Source organism: Buteo buteo, chromosome 12, assembly GCF_964188355.1.
Source record: "Buteo buteo chromosome 12, bButBut1.hap1.1, whole genome shotgun sequence".
NCBI lineage: Eukaryota > Metazoa > Chordata > Aves > Accipitriformes > Accipitridae > Buteo > Buteo buteo.
Genome location: NC_134182.1, coordinates 20899919 through 20913866, shown reverse-complemented (window position 1 = coordinate 20913866; position 13948 = coordinate 20899919). Strand labels below are relative to the sequence as shown.

Below are 13948 nucleotides of genomic sequence, written 5' to 3'. Positions count from 1 at the left end.
ACTGGATTTCACCCTCGTTGGCTTCTAATATATATGATATTTACTGATTCCTGATTCCTAGAACTGCCTTTGCATAGATGTTTTGAATGGCTTGCTTCAATTTGCTGTCCGTTAATCCTGAGGGGAGACAAAATGATGCTTGCTGCGCTCCATCAGGTCTAAGGTCCATAACATTGTAGCAGCATCCTGACCGAAGGAAGTGGTTGGCACTGGCAGTAGATAATGAGTGCAGATGACAAAACATTCATAGCAGTTAGTGGATGTGAATGTGTATGTTGCATGTGCTGACCTAATCTCTCCTGGTTTTGTGTAATCATACGCAGATATCCTTAATAGTAAGGATATACTCCTTACTATTAAGAAAAACCTCCACCAGGCATAACTTAATTTTTATATCATCTTTATATTATTTTTATATTATTTCTTACTGGTATATTCAAAACACCAATTACAAAAGCAAATAGACTGTGCCTACCAAAACCATTATCAGTTACCATTTAGCATACTCATTAGAAATGGCTTATTAGAGTATGAATATCTGTATTATTTTTTAAAACATCATTCTTCACTTAGAATACCTACTACTAGTCTACTGCTGACAATTATCAAACAAATTACCAGTTGTCAACTAATATGCAAGTAGCCTACTGGGTTGTTATAATTTCAAATAGTTTTAATATTCTCCCATTGCACAAAAATGCTGAGTTCTAATGAGTTCTAGTTTGCAGTAATGAGGGAGCTGACAACAGGATGAGGTTGCAGCAGGCAAGGCTGCGTTTGAGCAAAAGCTGTTATTGGGAGGTATTCTGATATCCATGGAGAACTGAATCCTCTTAACTTGGCTTCTCACACCTCAGAACATTTTAAGTGTCTGTTTCAGAACATAGCCTCTGTGGAGGCTAACCCTAGTTGAGGGATTGACCCAGCACTGCTTTTTGAGGGGTAGCTTCATAACATAGAATACGTCAGTTTACTGGGTCACAAGTGTGATTAGTAAGAAACTTTGTTTGCAAAGCAGCCAGCATCATTACTCTAGCTTATGCTCTGTTACAGGGGCATCTCCAGGTTGCTTATGTTCAGCTGTAAAAGTTGTTAGACTTCCCCAATACTCCAGACAGCAGAGAGAGGGTTTCTTTTGATACGCTATGGTTGAGTGCTCCTTCCCCTTTGTACTTTCATTTTGGTGCTTCAGTCTGATCTAATTTTATTATGAGCCATTTCATCATACCTGCTTTTACAAGATCAAGCTGCTAAGTGCTTTGGAAAGACATTTTATTTATTGCTGCTTTTGTTACTCGAACACAAAGACAGAAGAAATAAAAAGAGTACATGGGTAGTTTTGGCAAAGATTTACAGCTTCATTTTGTAGTGCAGATGTTTGTATAAGCATTTACATTTTGAGGAGCTTGTGTTAGCATACCTGTTCTGAGGTTTCTCTGACTCTGAGTGTGCATGATCTCAGAAAAGAAAAAGCACATTTACTCTATGTGCATCTTCTTTTCCTTGAGAATTTTGTAGCTGAGGCTTAACATTTCCACAATTTATGTGTCTTAAAATCTAATATTTCAGTGACCTGGAACTTAGTCGTGTTGTGAAATCCACACAAAGATGGCAGCAACTATTTCAGACTGTTGTTGCTGCTGAAGGGTAGCAGTTGTCCTGGAGTATGCACCGTCTGATCCCTTTGCAGACGTGTCCTCCCAGGCTGGTCCCTGGCCCTGAGGACGAGCAGCGGCAGCATCCGCTTCAGGCAGAGAGCAGGCGAAGTACTCCCCCGGTGAGGCTGCGGCTTCCCCCTCCAGCCAGGAGAGCAATTGCTGAGGAAGAAAGGTTGCACCAAGCCTTGGACCACTCTGCACACCTTGCCCCACAAGCAGGCTCTCCTCCCATTAACCCCATGGCTTGTTTTGCTTCTGGCAGTGCTGCATGGGCAGGTGTACCGGTTTTGCACCCCGGAGGGGACGTGGCTGCTGAAGGAGAATTCAACCCTGCCCTGGAGGAACCTGTCTGAGTGCGAGGCCTCTGACCAGGTAAAAGTTTCCATCTCTTGCTGCTGTTGTTTAGACCAAAACAGAAGAGCAGAAAAATACAGTCATCGATGCCTGGGCGTTTTTGTCCTGTCAAAGTGATCTTTACCGACCCATCCTGGGTGCCTCACTTCGGTGAACCTAATGGTAAGGGATGTCAGGCCTCTCCCCTTCAAGAAAGGGAATGTGAAGCATAGACAAGAGCAAGTTTAAATTTATGTGAGAGCACTAAGAGGAGTGAACCAGGTAGTCCTAGCTGTGGTACAGTGCGGAGGGCTCAACTGCAGCCTGCCCGAACCGAAGGAGTGGCCTAACGTTATTATTCTTTTGCCTTTTCTTCCATTGCCATGTCATTACAATAAAGTGACTGTTTGTTCTCTCTGACTTGTTAGCAGCTATTAAGGCAATTAAGGTCAACTGAACTGAAGGATATTTGCTTTTCACCTTTGGGCAGGGGTAGGCCCTGCTTTTTGTTTGTTTGGGGGTGTTTTTGTCTTTTTACCTTAATTTGCTGTGGGCGATGGAATTAGGCTCGTCAGTGTTATTTTCTTGCCCTATTGCTTTATACTCTGCAGGGAACTGAGTCACCTGGCACCAAATGAAGGAGAGCGTAGGGATTTCCAGGGGATTTTTGTCAGCCATTGGCGTCAGCTAGCGCACTGTGTGCGTTCTCATGACACGTGATACCATTACTGCTGTGAGCCTCCAACGGTGATGCTTTTCTTCGCATAAATTGACTGCACTCTCTCTGTCCCAGCATACTGGGAACTAGTACATACCTAGCTGAAACAGTTCAAGTATATGAAATTCCCAGGTGCTGCAGGATCTGTGTCCTCTGGAGTTCCCGTTGCTCAGTGCCTTGTTCTTCAGAAAGAATAAATGGCTGCAGAGTAGAAGGAGATGGGAAAAGATATAGTTTCTAATTCTCCAAGTATGTTAAATTTAACTTTTTCCTTTAATTTGCAGCCTTATTCCTTGTCCCTTCCATGTTCTGGGCTATCCCAGCAGAATGCACTATCTTAACACAAAGTGTAAGCCTGGTTGTTTGACTTTTCTGTGTTTGCCATTATGGTTTCTTCCAGAGCTGTGTTGGGACATGCCAAGGAGAGAGATACCTAATGGTAACACTTGGTCATTTGGCACCTGCCTCCACGTTTCCATGAACTGATCTGGATTCTAAAACCCTGTGCACATGGTGTCACTCCCTGAAATGTGAACTGCCATGCTTGGTTTTCCAGCTAATGTATATAGACCCCCTTAATAGCCTACTTTGGTTTATGCATCCTCTACATGAGAACAAGAGGTTATTTTGATAAGTTTGACGTGTATTAGGTTACAACTGTTGCTAACACAAGATCCAAAGGGTTTGTGAGTGAATCCTTATAAAATAACGTTGTTTACTTTAAGTGTGCAATGTGGTTTTGATCTGCATAGATGATTTAAATTGTCAGGTCTCAATAGTTTGCCTGAGCTTTCATACTGAAAAGATTTTTCTTTTCATAAGGCAGCTCTCATATCCTTCCCTTTAAAACATTAACCTAGCAAATCCCTGAGGAACAGCCTGTATGCTCACCTTAAATCCTCCTGGCTGTGCTGTACAGTGAATAGCTGTACTTATTTCTGAAGTACAATGAATGTATTCCTTTGTACAGCACAGGTCTCAGGAGTCAGCTGCAGAATTACCAGCTTGAAGAAGGGAAGTAAAATGCCTGACTCTATTTAGACAAAGATACATGCTTGGAAATGAACCAGAACAGAGGATATGAACGTGCCTCAGAGGCTGCTGAGCAATAACTCTGTGTTGTAATTCAGACCTGCTGTAGCTTTTCAAATACTTCTCTTCTCCCTAAAGATTTTGGCCAGCACTTTCAAGGGTCTCAGTGGTCATGTTTTCAACAGTGAACCTTGAAGAGAGCCACAGCCCAGGACTGTCAGGGGGGTGCGAGCATTCCCGCGGCTCTGGCCCGCGTTGGGTTGCTCCCTCCCAGGCAGTGCTGTAACACTCAGGTCATGAGATGGTGTTGGGCTATGGTTCATTACCAGAAGGTTGCATAGTTGAGGCAGAAGAGAGACTATTTGGGGGCAGAAAAGAGTTTAGTTGTATGAATGCAAGGCATGCTTTGCATCGGAGTCAACAAATAGGACCTGGCTTGTTTAATTTTAAGTATAGATGCAGCTGAAGGACCACCCTCATTACACAGTAAGGAGACTTGTTTTAAGTGTTCAAGTCTGAAAACACCAGCTTTGTGATTTTTACTGCAGGGTTGAGTTGTGTCTGTGCTTCTTGCCATCTGTTTAAGACTTGCTTGTGTGGTAATTCATGTCTCTCCAACTTTATTGTGAAATAATGTAACATTATCTATTTTCTAGCCTGGCTGCAAAACCCAACTGTTTGAGTGAACACCTGGGAGCAGCTGGGAAATTAAGATTAAATTTTTAATTCTTTAGAGCATACAGAAAGCAGAAGACTGATTTGATATGTGCATTTAAACTTGAAAGTAGGAGAATAAGTTCTCATTATCATTAAGAAAAGTTAGAAAGCAGCTGGGAGAAAAGAACTGAAGCCCATGAGCTCTGTCTTTTCCCCCCTCCCTTTTTTTTTTTTTTTCTCCTTTATATGCTCTCAGGATGCACCAGAAGAACAGCTCCTGAATTTGTCCATCATATACACCATTGGATATGCTCTTTCCTTCTCTGCCCTTGTAATAGCAACTGCCATTCTTCTTGGATTCAGGTAACTGGTGAAGCTCTGAAGAGAGTGGAGAAAAGGTGTTATGTTTTACTATATGATAGTATCAGACTTTGACAGAAACATTTGATTATTTTTTTTCCCTTTCTTCCATCACCTCACTATTTCTCTATCTTATGTCACTTCTCTGTTCCTTCCTACAATCATTTCTTCTCAAAATGCAAGTAAAATTCCTAAATTTTTGCAGTGTTACCTGTATGAATGCATAGAACAGATGCTTTTTATCAGTTGAAATATTTTGTTGCAATATTTTTTATTTCAATGAAATTTCCACTGGAAAATATGGAAAAAGAGAGAGATTCCAGCATTCCATCATGGCATGGCCTTGCAGATGAGACACTAGTCTGGGGTGTGAGAGGACATTTAGGACAGAAGTTTTCATCTTGCCTTCCTTGGAATTACACAGAACATAAAGCTCAGTCTGGCCTATTTCCCAGACCTCACATGCAGGGTATATTTCAATGCAGAAATGGATTTTTGACACAATTTCTCTTTTTGGAGAACTTTCAAAAATTCTTACTTCTTTTGCAATGTGGAAGAGAACCTAATTTTGAAACTTGAAAAGTTTCTGTGAAAGAAATTGCTGTTACCTGATCAGACTGGTGTATTGGTTTCATCCAGGTATGCACCAACAAATTGCGTGGAGTACATCAAAATTAAGACACTATTTGTTGCATGTGAAAATGATACACTGTGTAGGTTTAGTTAAAAAGAAAAAAAGAAAAAAAAAACCACAACAACTTTGGACTCCAACAGAGAGATCTTCCCCCCCAACCCTCCCCCCCCAGTTTGTAAATGCAAGAGGTGTCTTGATTCCAGCCAGACTTTCCTGCAGTTTGGGGATGCTGAGCACAGGAGACTGATATTTAGAAAACACAAAGATGTGATCCTGCTCTGTTGTGGGAAGGAAGTCCCTTTGCATGAAGTCCTGCTTCCTGCTGCTGTATATAGCCAGATCCCATCATCTTTCTTACACGCTGATGAGTCTGCCTCCTAAAAAAGTATAGTTTTCCATCTCCTGGTTACTCTTATTCAAAATCAGGTCAGGAACCTTCAGTGCTCTGATCCTTAAGAAACTTTCTACCCTGACTAAAGAATTATCATTGCCAGTTAATGATTGTTTGCTCTGGTGCCAGCACTCTCTGTTAGCAAGGCAGTCCCTCTCCTTTCCTCCCTCCTAAGTGTTTATATCCCTTACGTATTTAAAAAGGTCAGTCATGCTTCTTAGCTTCTAATTTCCAAAACTGAAATGACGCAAGCCTTCTAATATTCTACTACACCTTGTATTATCCCTCCTCTGTCCAGAGGAGAGACGTAGGCTAGCAATCCCAAAGAAAATTTAAAATGACTACAGAAATGCAGATACATGCTCACCCTCTGTGAATGCCACATGATAATTATGATTTGTACATGTTGTACCTGTGCAACTTTGGGACTCATCTGACAAAGCACCAGATGGTCTTGAAGTTTCCAAATGTCTCCCAGGATAAGTGCTTTCTCCTTGTTTCACCCATCAATGATGCTTTTTTGAGAAATCTTATCAGCCCAAGTGAAAAGGTCACAGAACGCAACCATATACTTTTTGAAGGAAGGAATGAAGGATGCGCATGTTTTTTGGCAGGGAACAAAGAACAAGTTTGTCACTGGGGACTGGTAGGAGAAAGGGAATTCTGATGCCCTGACTTTTGTGGAGAGATGCTTTAGCATTTTTTCCTTTAACTGTGAAGCAGGGACTGGAGAAGTGTACACGAGTGTGTGCTGCTGATTTTGAAAATGAGATTTCAGAGATGTTAAAGGGGCTGAGAGCATTGTTAAAACTATGCCATCGATCCATTCTGTGCTTTCTTGTCTAAATTGTCTATCTGGAGACAACTTGGTCCCCCACATGGGTTCAAGGTGCTGAATTCTGACTGGAACCTCTGCTCGTGGACTCTCCCCAGTAGCTGTGCAACCTCAACAAACGGGGATCAAAATCTAATTCAGTGGCACCAAAATGCTGATGTTCTCTACTTTTGTAATAGGAAGGTCTTTTGAAGTCCTTAGACTACCGAGTAACCTTTATATTTGTTTTTAATAATGATACAGCAGAGGAAACTATATCTCCAGTGTCCAATTTTGCATCTTCTGAAAGAAATGGAAGAAAAGTCTGTAATTTCAGTGATGGAAGCTGAATTAGGCCCATAACTTCATGACTGAAACAATTTGAATAACTTGCATTGCCTGTAGCAGAAATCTTCAGTAATGACTTGCAACCTATTTTCTTCAATTGGCTAATTTGCATAATTTCTTCAATCAAATTTAAATGTGTAGCATTTCTGAAGGGTAGAAACAAATTTTGAGTTAAAATAAAATAAATATTAATCATAAGAAAAATAAATATTCATCATAGGTAAGTTTTGAAATAAGCTATGACTTAAGTGATGCAAAAAAAATCTATTTGACCAATGGAAAAAAAAGTTCTCCTTCCTATTCAGCGCAAAACTGATAACTTTCAGACCAAGTTAGAGCAATAAAAATAGACATTTAAAGCATAAGTTCACTGGAACCCTTGCTGGAACAATTGCTGTTTATCATATGTTACCTGTATCTTTTAGCATCAAAAAAGAATCATACCCACTGTAACTTCCTTTGAAGCAAAGCATGTACCCTTGCAGTGCTGGAAGAAAAATGTTTGTGGATAAGGCTGGTAAAACATTGGCAGTGCTCTGCCATTGGATGCCATTTATATGACTGCAGTTTCTTTTGCTATCCCTTAACATGCTCTTTTTTGACAAGTAGCAATTTTATTGTCTTTGCAGCTGGCTGTTGAAGTTCAAGAGGATTTTTTTTCTTTGGTTTTTTGTTTTCAATTCTGAATGCAGAGGTGAAAATTCTGTTCCTTTTAGTTCTACAGAAAGTATTTACAATTCCCCCAGGAGGCAATCTGAACACAGATTTTTCTCTTGTTGTCAAAATGGTAATTCACAGGTGGATATTTTTTCATTGTGGGTTTGAGCACAGCCAGAAACTGTACTGCACACCAGCCCCTGAGCCTTGCCAAGTTGAACCTGTGCAGTGATATTGGGGTCAATTCAGAGAGATAGATTCAGCATTTTGTGAAACTTGACTTTTTTAGTCCTTTCAGATGTGTCTTCTGAAAATTACTTTATTTTTACACTTTTTAAGCTTTTAAAATATTTTTTCTTTACGCACTGATCTCCTTCCTTTCCCCACATATTCACACTTAGGGCTGAAGTTTTCAATGTGTCTTTTCCTTGATAGTGATTTCTTCCCAAAGACAGTTTGAAATCCCTACAGCCATTCTCAAGTTATGGGATTTCCTCTGGTACCTCCTGATTTCCAACAGGGCTCATTGTTTCCTCCCTCAGTCCTATGTGTGATGCTGCAGCTTTTACATAGGTAGTGGATCATGATGAGTTCTTCCTTTTTACAGACATCTGCATTGCACGAGGAATTATATTCACCTGAACCTCTTCACCTCTTTTATCCTCCGGGCTATATCCGTCTTCATTAAAGACTCGGTGGTGAAGTGGATGTACAGCACAGCCACACAAGAGCACCAGTGGGAAGGACTTATCTCCTTCCAGGTAGGGGCAGACACTGTGGTGGTTCTCAGGGTATTGGAGTCATCACTGTGGTGCATCTGCACGACAGCAGGTGTTTTCATTTTGTACAACCCTTGCTGTACAAAATGCTGTTCTTCAGTCCACAGAGTTTCTCTGAAACTTGTAGCACAATATACGCGGTTGTGGTTGTGCCACCCCGGGCTTGGTACAGGCAAGTAGTTGATGCCGTGGCATGTTTCTCTGCCTGGGGGAAGTTTGCCCCTACTAGGCAGAGGAAAGATGAAGAGGTGGATTTTTTTTATATATATATACAAATGCTCTTACCTTCTTCTCATGCTGCAGGTTCATTTCTTCTAGCAGTGACAAGAGGCCATTCATTTCCCTAAGCCGGTACTTTTTGTGATAGGACTGTCCATTTTGTATAATGTCCGAATTAGTCATTCTTGGAGATCTTTATAATCTGTTGATGACTGAAAAAAGGGAACCATCTGATTAAAATGCAAATTTGAAAGCATTTAGAAAAGCTTTGGAAGAACAGGCTAATTAAATACTTCTAGTCGAAGGCAGAGGATATACAACTCTTTTGTGAACACGATGAAAGCATGCCTTTCTCCCTTCAGATCTGGAATACAAAAGGTATTTGAATCTTCAAAGAAAGGGATTTTCATTATCTGTACAGCTGTTGTGATTCTAGAACATGGGTACAGCATTGCTGCTGCAATACAGGGTTGAGGTCGTAAAGGGTATGTCTTCTGATGCATACTTAGTACCCATCCTTTTCTGACGCTCTGCCTAAGGCTTAAATGTTAATACCACATAGTGAATCTCACATGATGGTTGATTTTTTTTCTCATCCACAATGTATCAATTGGCAGAAAATAACATTGTAATACATATCTTAAATGGTATAGAAATGTTGGTATTGGATTGTCAGTCATTCCCTCCTTCCAAAAAAACCCTAGGCTTTATGCTTTCACACATGGTTTATCCAATAGTGTTTTCATCAGATCTGATGGGTATATTAATTAGGTAATCAGGTTTCATACTTATCTAAAGCCCTGCTGACCACCTCTCTGTAATTTACCAGCCAAGAGAGATTTTGCACTTAAATGTGATGCACTGGGCAATATTACTGTTCTATCAAAAAGCTTTTACTTTGGAAAATAGTCAACATTATGGCATCCACTATTTGCTCTTTAATAGAGAAATTTTCAGCTGCAGAATAGAGTATCTGGGGAAGTGAAAAGATTCACTGACTGCAGTTGATACAGTACCTTTCACTTGCTCTTCTTTTCATCTTTGCGTTGTGCTTTTCAAATTATAATACATCGCTTATTGAGGGAAAATGCAGAATGTGTAATTTTAATTTTTTTTTAAAGGAGGAATGTTGTTGAAAGCATCTATCTGCTGTGTATGGCACCTGTTACTGGCTTCTGTCCCTTCAGTACACAAATGTGATTAATTTAGCAAGTATTGTTTTGAGGAGCAAGAGTAGGAGAGAGAACCGGTCTTTTGGGTTAGCATACTTTTAGTCTCAGCCCCTGTCATATTCATCTGAGCTGTGCTTTCTTCCGTCACAGGAATCACTCAGCTGCCGCTTGGTCTTTGTGATGATGCAGTATTGTGTGGCTGCAAACTACTACTGGTTGCTGGTGGAAGGCATGTACCTGTACACGCTGCTGGTACTTTCAGTCTTTTCTGAGCAGAGGATTTTTCGGCTTTATCTCTGCATTGGCTGGGGTAAGTTGATCTTTCGTATGTCCATCTGTGGCTGCATACACTGGCAGATGGTATAATAGGAAAAAATATTGTGTGTCTATCGTCGTGCTGCCCAGTTCAAGTCCTGCACTCTCCATTCCATTTTTGTTCCCTATCCCTTACCTTGTTTGAGCTGGAGAGTGCTGGGCTGGCACAGCTCTTGGGTGCTCATGGCATAGAGGCTGTGCGTTCATAATGCAGGGGCTGTGCGACACCACAGAAACTCCCCAAACCAATGGCAGGCACATGGTACTTTTCATGCAAGACATCAGTTTCCCAATACAAAATATGCGTGGGTGATTCCAGGTGACTGTGGATTTTCCTGGACCGCCCTGCTTCATCTCCTGAAAGTTTCCCATTGCATTCAAACATGCGTTAACTACTTGTGGCGCAAAATAGCGATGATACCTCGTAGTTGGTCAAGGATAACAGTAGAGGAATGGTGGCAGTGTGAGCCGGGGGGAAGCAAAGGGGCTGAGGAGCAAGGAGCTGCTAGCAGGGAGTTGTCAGGTTGGTTATGTGGGCAGAGCAGGTTAAGTAGCGATTGTCGGGCAAAAGAGTGGTCAGGGTGTGCATGCCATGGACATGTATGAGTTTGAGATTAAGGACTGTGATGCCTTGAAATCAGTTGGTTGAGCCAGAGTCGCCTTCTATAGAAAAGCTAATGCTTTGATTCTTTCACTGTCCAGTTAGCCTGAAAATATATTACTGTTCAGGTTTAATCCTATTTTTGGAATGATCTCTTGTGTGCTTTTATTGCGTTCTCTCCCTTCCTCTTCTCCTCCCTCCGCTTTTGGTGGAAGTCAGGTGGCTTTTGGAAAGCTGAAGTTAAATCCAAGTAAATACTGCAAGTGCTTTCACAGAAACTAGTTTGAATGTTTAAATTGCTTTGACTGTCCTTCTCTATGGATTTGCCAACTGTGAATATTCTAGCAAATTAGTTCACTGCATATAAAATGCATATAAATGGCTTACTGTGAATTACCCAATTCTACTGAACAGTGATATATGAGGAGCAAAGGCTTTCTGGTGTATTGATGGGAATAAATACATGCAAGTAATAGCAGTTTCCTGCTGGAGAGTTTTAGTTAAAAAGTTCTCTATCTTCTATTATTGTTTTATATAGGACATGCAGCAAAAGCAACAGCATCTTGTATAACATTTGAACTATGTATATTTTAATCATATTTTATGAATAGCCATACCCTCAATTAAAAAAAAAAAAAAAAAAAAAAAGATGAGGGAGCTAGCTATCCTGAAGCACTGACTGAGGTCATGAGAGGAAATGGAAAGGAAATTAAAGCACAATTATATCTAGCCAAATCCTGAGGGTGTTGTGTTGTATTATAAGTAAGGGATAGGATAGTTTTGATCTGAATCACTTCTAATTAGAGTTTGTCTCTTGCAAAAGCAGAAGGCAGAAACAGAAGATGCTCTTTTGGTTTTGCTCTTCCTTTACAATGAAAGTTTTGCTACTGTATATTTAATTTTTGGATAAGTTTGTGGAATTGAGTGGCAATGCCAGAACTTGGCACTGGATGTATGGGTTTCATCCAAGCTTCCTAGAAAAGCTCTGCCCATGCCATTCAACCCTCATCTGTACAGTTTCTTGCTATTCCAGCCATGGCTGCATATGCAAACCTTGCCAATGATTCTCCACCTTCAAATGCAGAAGCATCTGCTGTTTCACTGCTCCCAGATTATACCAGTTATACCAGTTTCTTCTCTAACAAATGGAAAGATACAAAGATCTTTTCTGCTCTTTCTTGCTTCTTCACTGGTGATTCCATTTTTTGGGTGCTCAGGTCCCTCACCAGGTATCTTTCTGCTGTATGCAATGCTTAGAAGATTTTTGGGTTTGGTTTTTTTTTTGAGCAGCATGATAGCATCAGCATAATGCCAAGGCTTCAGAGAGACAGTAGGTTCCTGTTTGAGCTGAGAGTCCTGCTCTTTGAAATAGTTAACTGTAAAAATAAAGCTGGATCAAACCAAAAATATATATTTAATTGTCAGAGCTGATTTGGTACCCTGACCCTTTGTTCTGTTAATGAATTGTCCTCTTACAGGATAATTTTTTTAACCTGTTCATTACTCATCATTTGATGAATATTTATGTTTTAAGATTTCATATATGTATTGTTCACAAACTTAGTGGGTGTTAGTAATTTCATGTTGTTATTTCTTCTAATTATAACTGAACTTTGTGATCACTTACAGACCATACAGTATTGTTTTTGCTCTCTGAATACCTTCTGCAATCCCCCATGTGATCACCTCTGTTTGCACTTGTACTTCTCTCAAATGTACATATGAATAAAACTGTGTATACTCCTCAAGGTTTTTGTCCACCTGAGTGTTTGCAGATACTCTTGGTCATTATGTTTGCCCTGTTGTACTTCTTTCAAGGAACAACAGGTCTCAGAACAAAGAAGAAACTAGAGCAAATTATTTCCTCAGGTAATCCCAAGCAAAACTGTAATGTAAGGGCCAGTTCTCAAATGGGTAGAAATATCCCAATACATATTTCTGTCCAAGCTTTTAAACTGCTATATTAAATAGTGCTATATTTTGTTATAACAGGGGAAAAAGTCCACATAATTGTGTAAATAAAGAAAAGCACTTCTCCCATTTTATGTCTAACATGATCATGTCATCTCAATTCAAAACATGGAGAGGGTAAACCTGCTTTTCAAACAGAAACTTGTAAAAGATACCATACTCAGTCTGTGTTTTCCTAGGAACAGTTAGCAGTGAGGAGTGTAAAGAAAAATTAATAAATATTTCCCAAATATATTTTTGCTATGTGATAATTTCAGGTCAGGTCATAATGTTATTAGACAGTAGTCCATTTAGTATCAGTTCAAATGAGTAATTATTCTTGCTGTTGGAAGTGTTTTATAAGGGGAAAAATCTGTTTATCTTGTGTTATTGTACTTTGCAAAATCTAGAAGAGTTATAAAAGCTTGACAGACCTAAGGAAACCAATGTAGTTTTAGAAATTGGCAGTCACTTATATCAACCTCATGTATATTAATAGGATTCTGTAAACCTTCCTGATTACTTGTGAGGTAACTGTATTCCTGTAATGGCCACTTCCTTGCTGAGATTTCATGCCATACTAGGCTTTGAGATGGCAGTGTTAAATTTTTTCTATTTCATTTAATGTGGAAAAAGTCTTGATTGTGTCTTCTTTTTCTTTGTAAAAGCAGACTTTCATACATTTGTGTCAACCCTGAGTTCTACATATCCTACTGCAAAAACAATGGTTTATGCCATTTTCAAAGCTGATGGGGGGGGAAAAAAAAGCAGAAACACTAACAGCATCAACAAACAAAATTCTTAATAGGCTAATAGTAGAGCAGGTAGATGAGTTTTTACTTTCAGTGTGGAGATCAGCACAACAGCAGCTAAACAGGATGTTGATTCAGATAGTCATTATCACTTGTAGAAAAAAAAATCTGTTGCTATACATTGCTGGTACCTGGTGCTTCCTTCCTCTGGTATAAGAGAAATCCTTGACCACAGATCTCACCTTCTAGAGAGAACAAAACATTTGCAGAAGGGGGAAAGAAAACAGTGTCACTACGGAGATGAAGATGATTACCTTTTTGTTTTGTTTGTTTCTTGGGATATGCAGACTGCTCTTAATCAGGGTGTCCAGAACACTAACTCAGTGTTCATTGTGTCTGAGCCCAAGTGAAGAGTCACTGAGCTTGACATTGACTTCAAGCAGCTGTGTCAGTGCTGTATAAAGTGGTCTCTGGAGAAGAGCAGTTTATACTGTAATGCTGTTGTATGCATCTTTCAGCAGCTTTTAGTGGAAAAAGGACCTGATCACATTCAGAAGC

General features: G+C 40.0%; 1 protein-coding gene across 1 annotated transcript in view; it reads left to right on the top strand.

Annotated features, from left to right (window-relative positions):
* The window catches only part of GLP1R (glucagon like peptide 1 receptor), a 62663-nt gene that overhangs the window by 29285 nt on the left and 19430 nt on the right, over window positions 1–13948 (top strand). The window contains exons 3-7 of the mRNA XM_075042935.1: window positions 1921–2036; window positions 2261–2273; window positions 4665–4761; window positions 8210–8363; window positions 9923–10082. Of these exons, the coding sequence (XP_074899036.1) occupies window positions 1921–2036; window positions 2261–2273; window positions 4665–4761; window positions 8210–8363; window positions 9923–10082 (540 nt within the window). The remainder of the gene's footprint in view (window positions 1–1920; window positions 2037–2260; window positions 2274–4664; window positions 4762–8209; window positions 8364–9922; window positions 10083–13948) is intronic.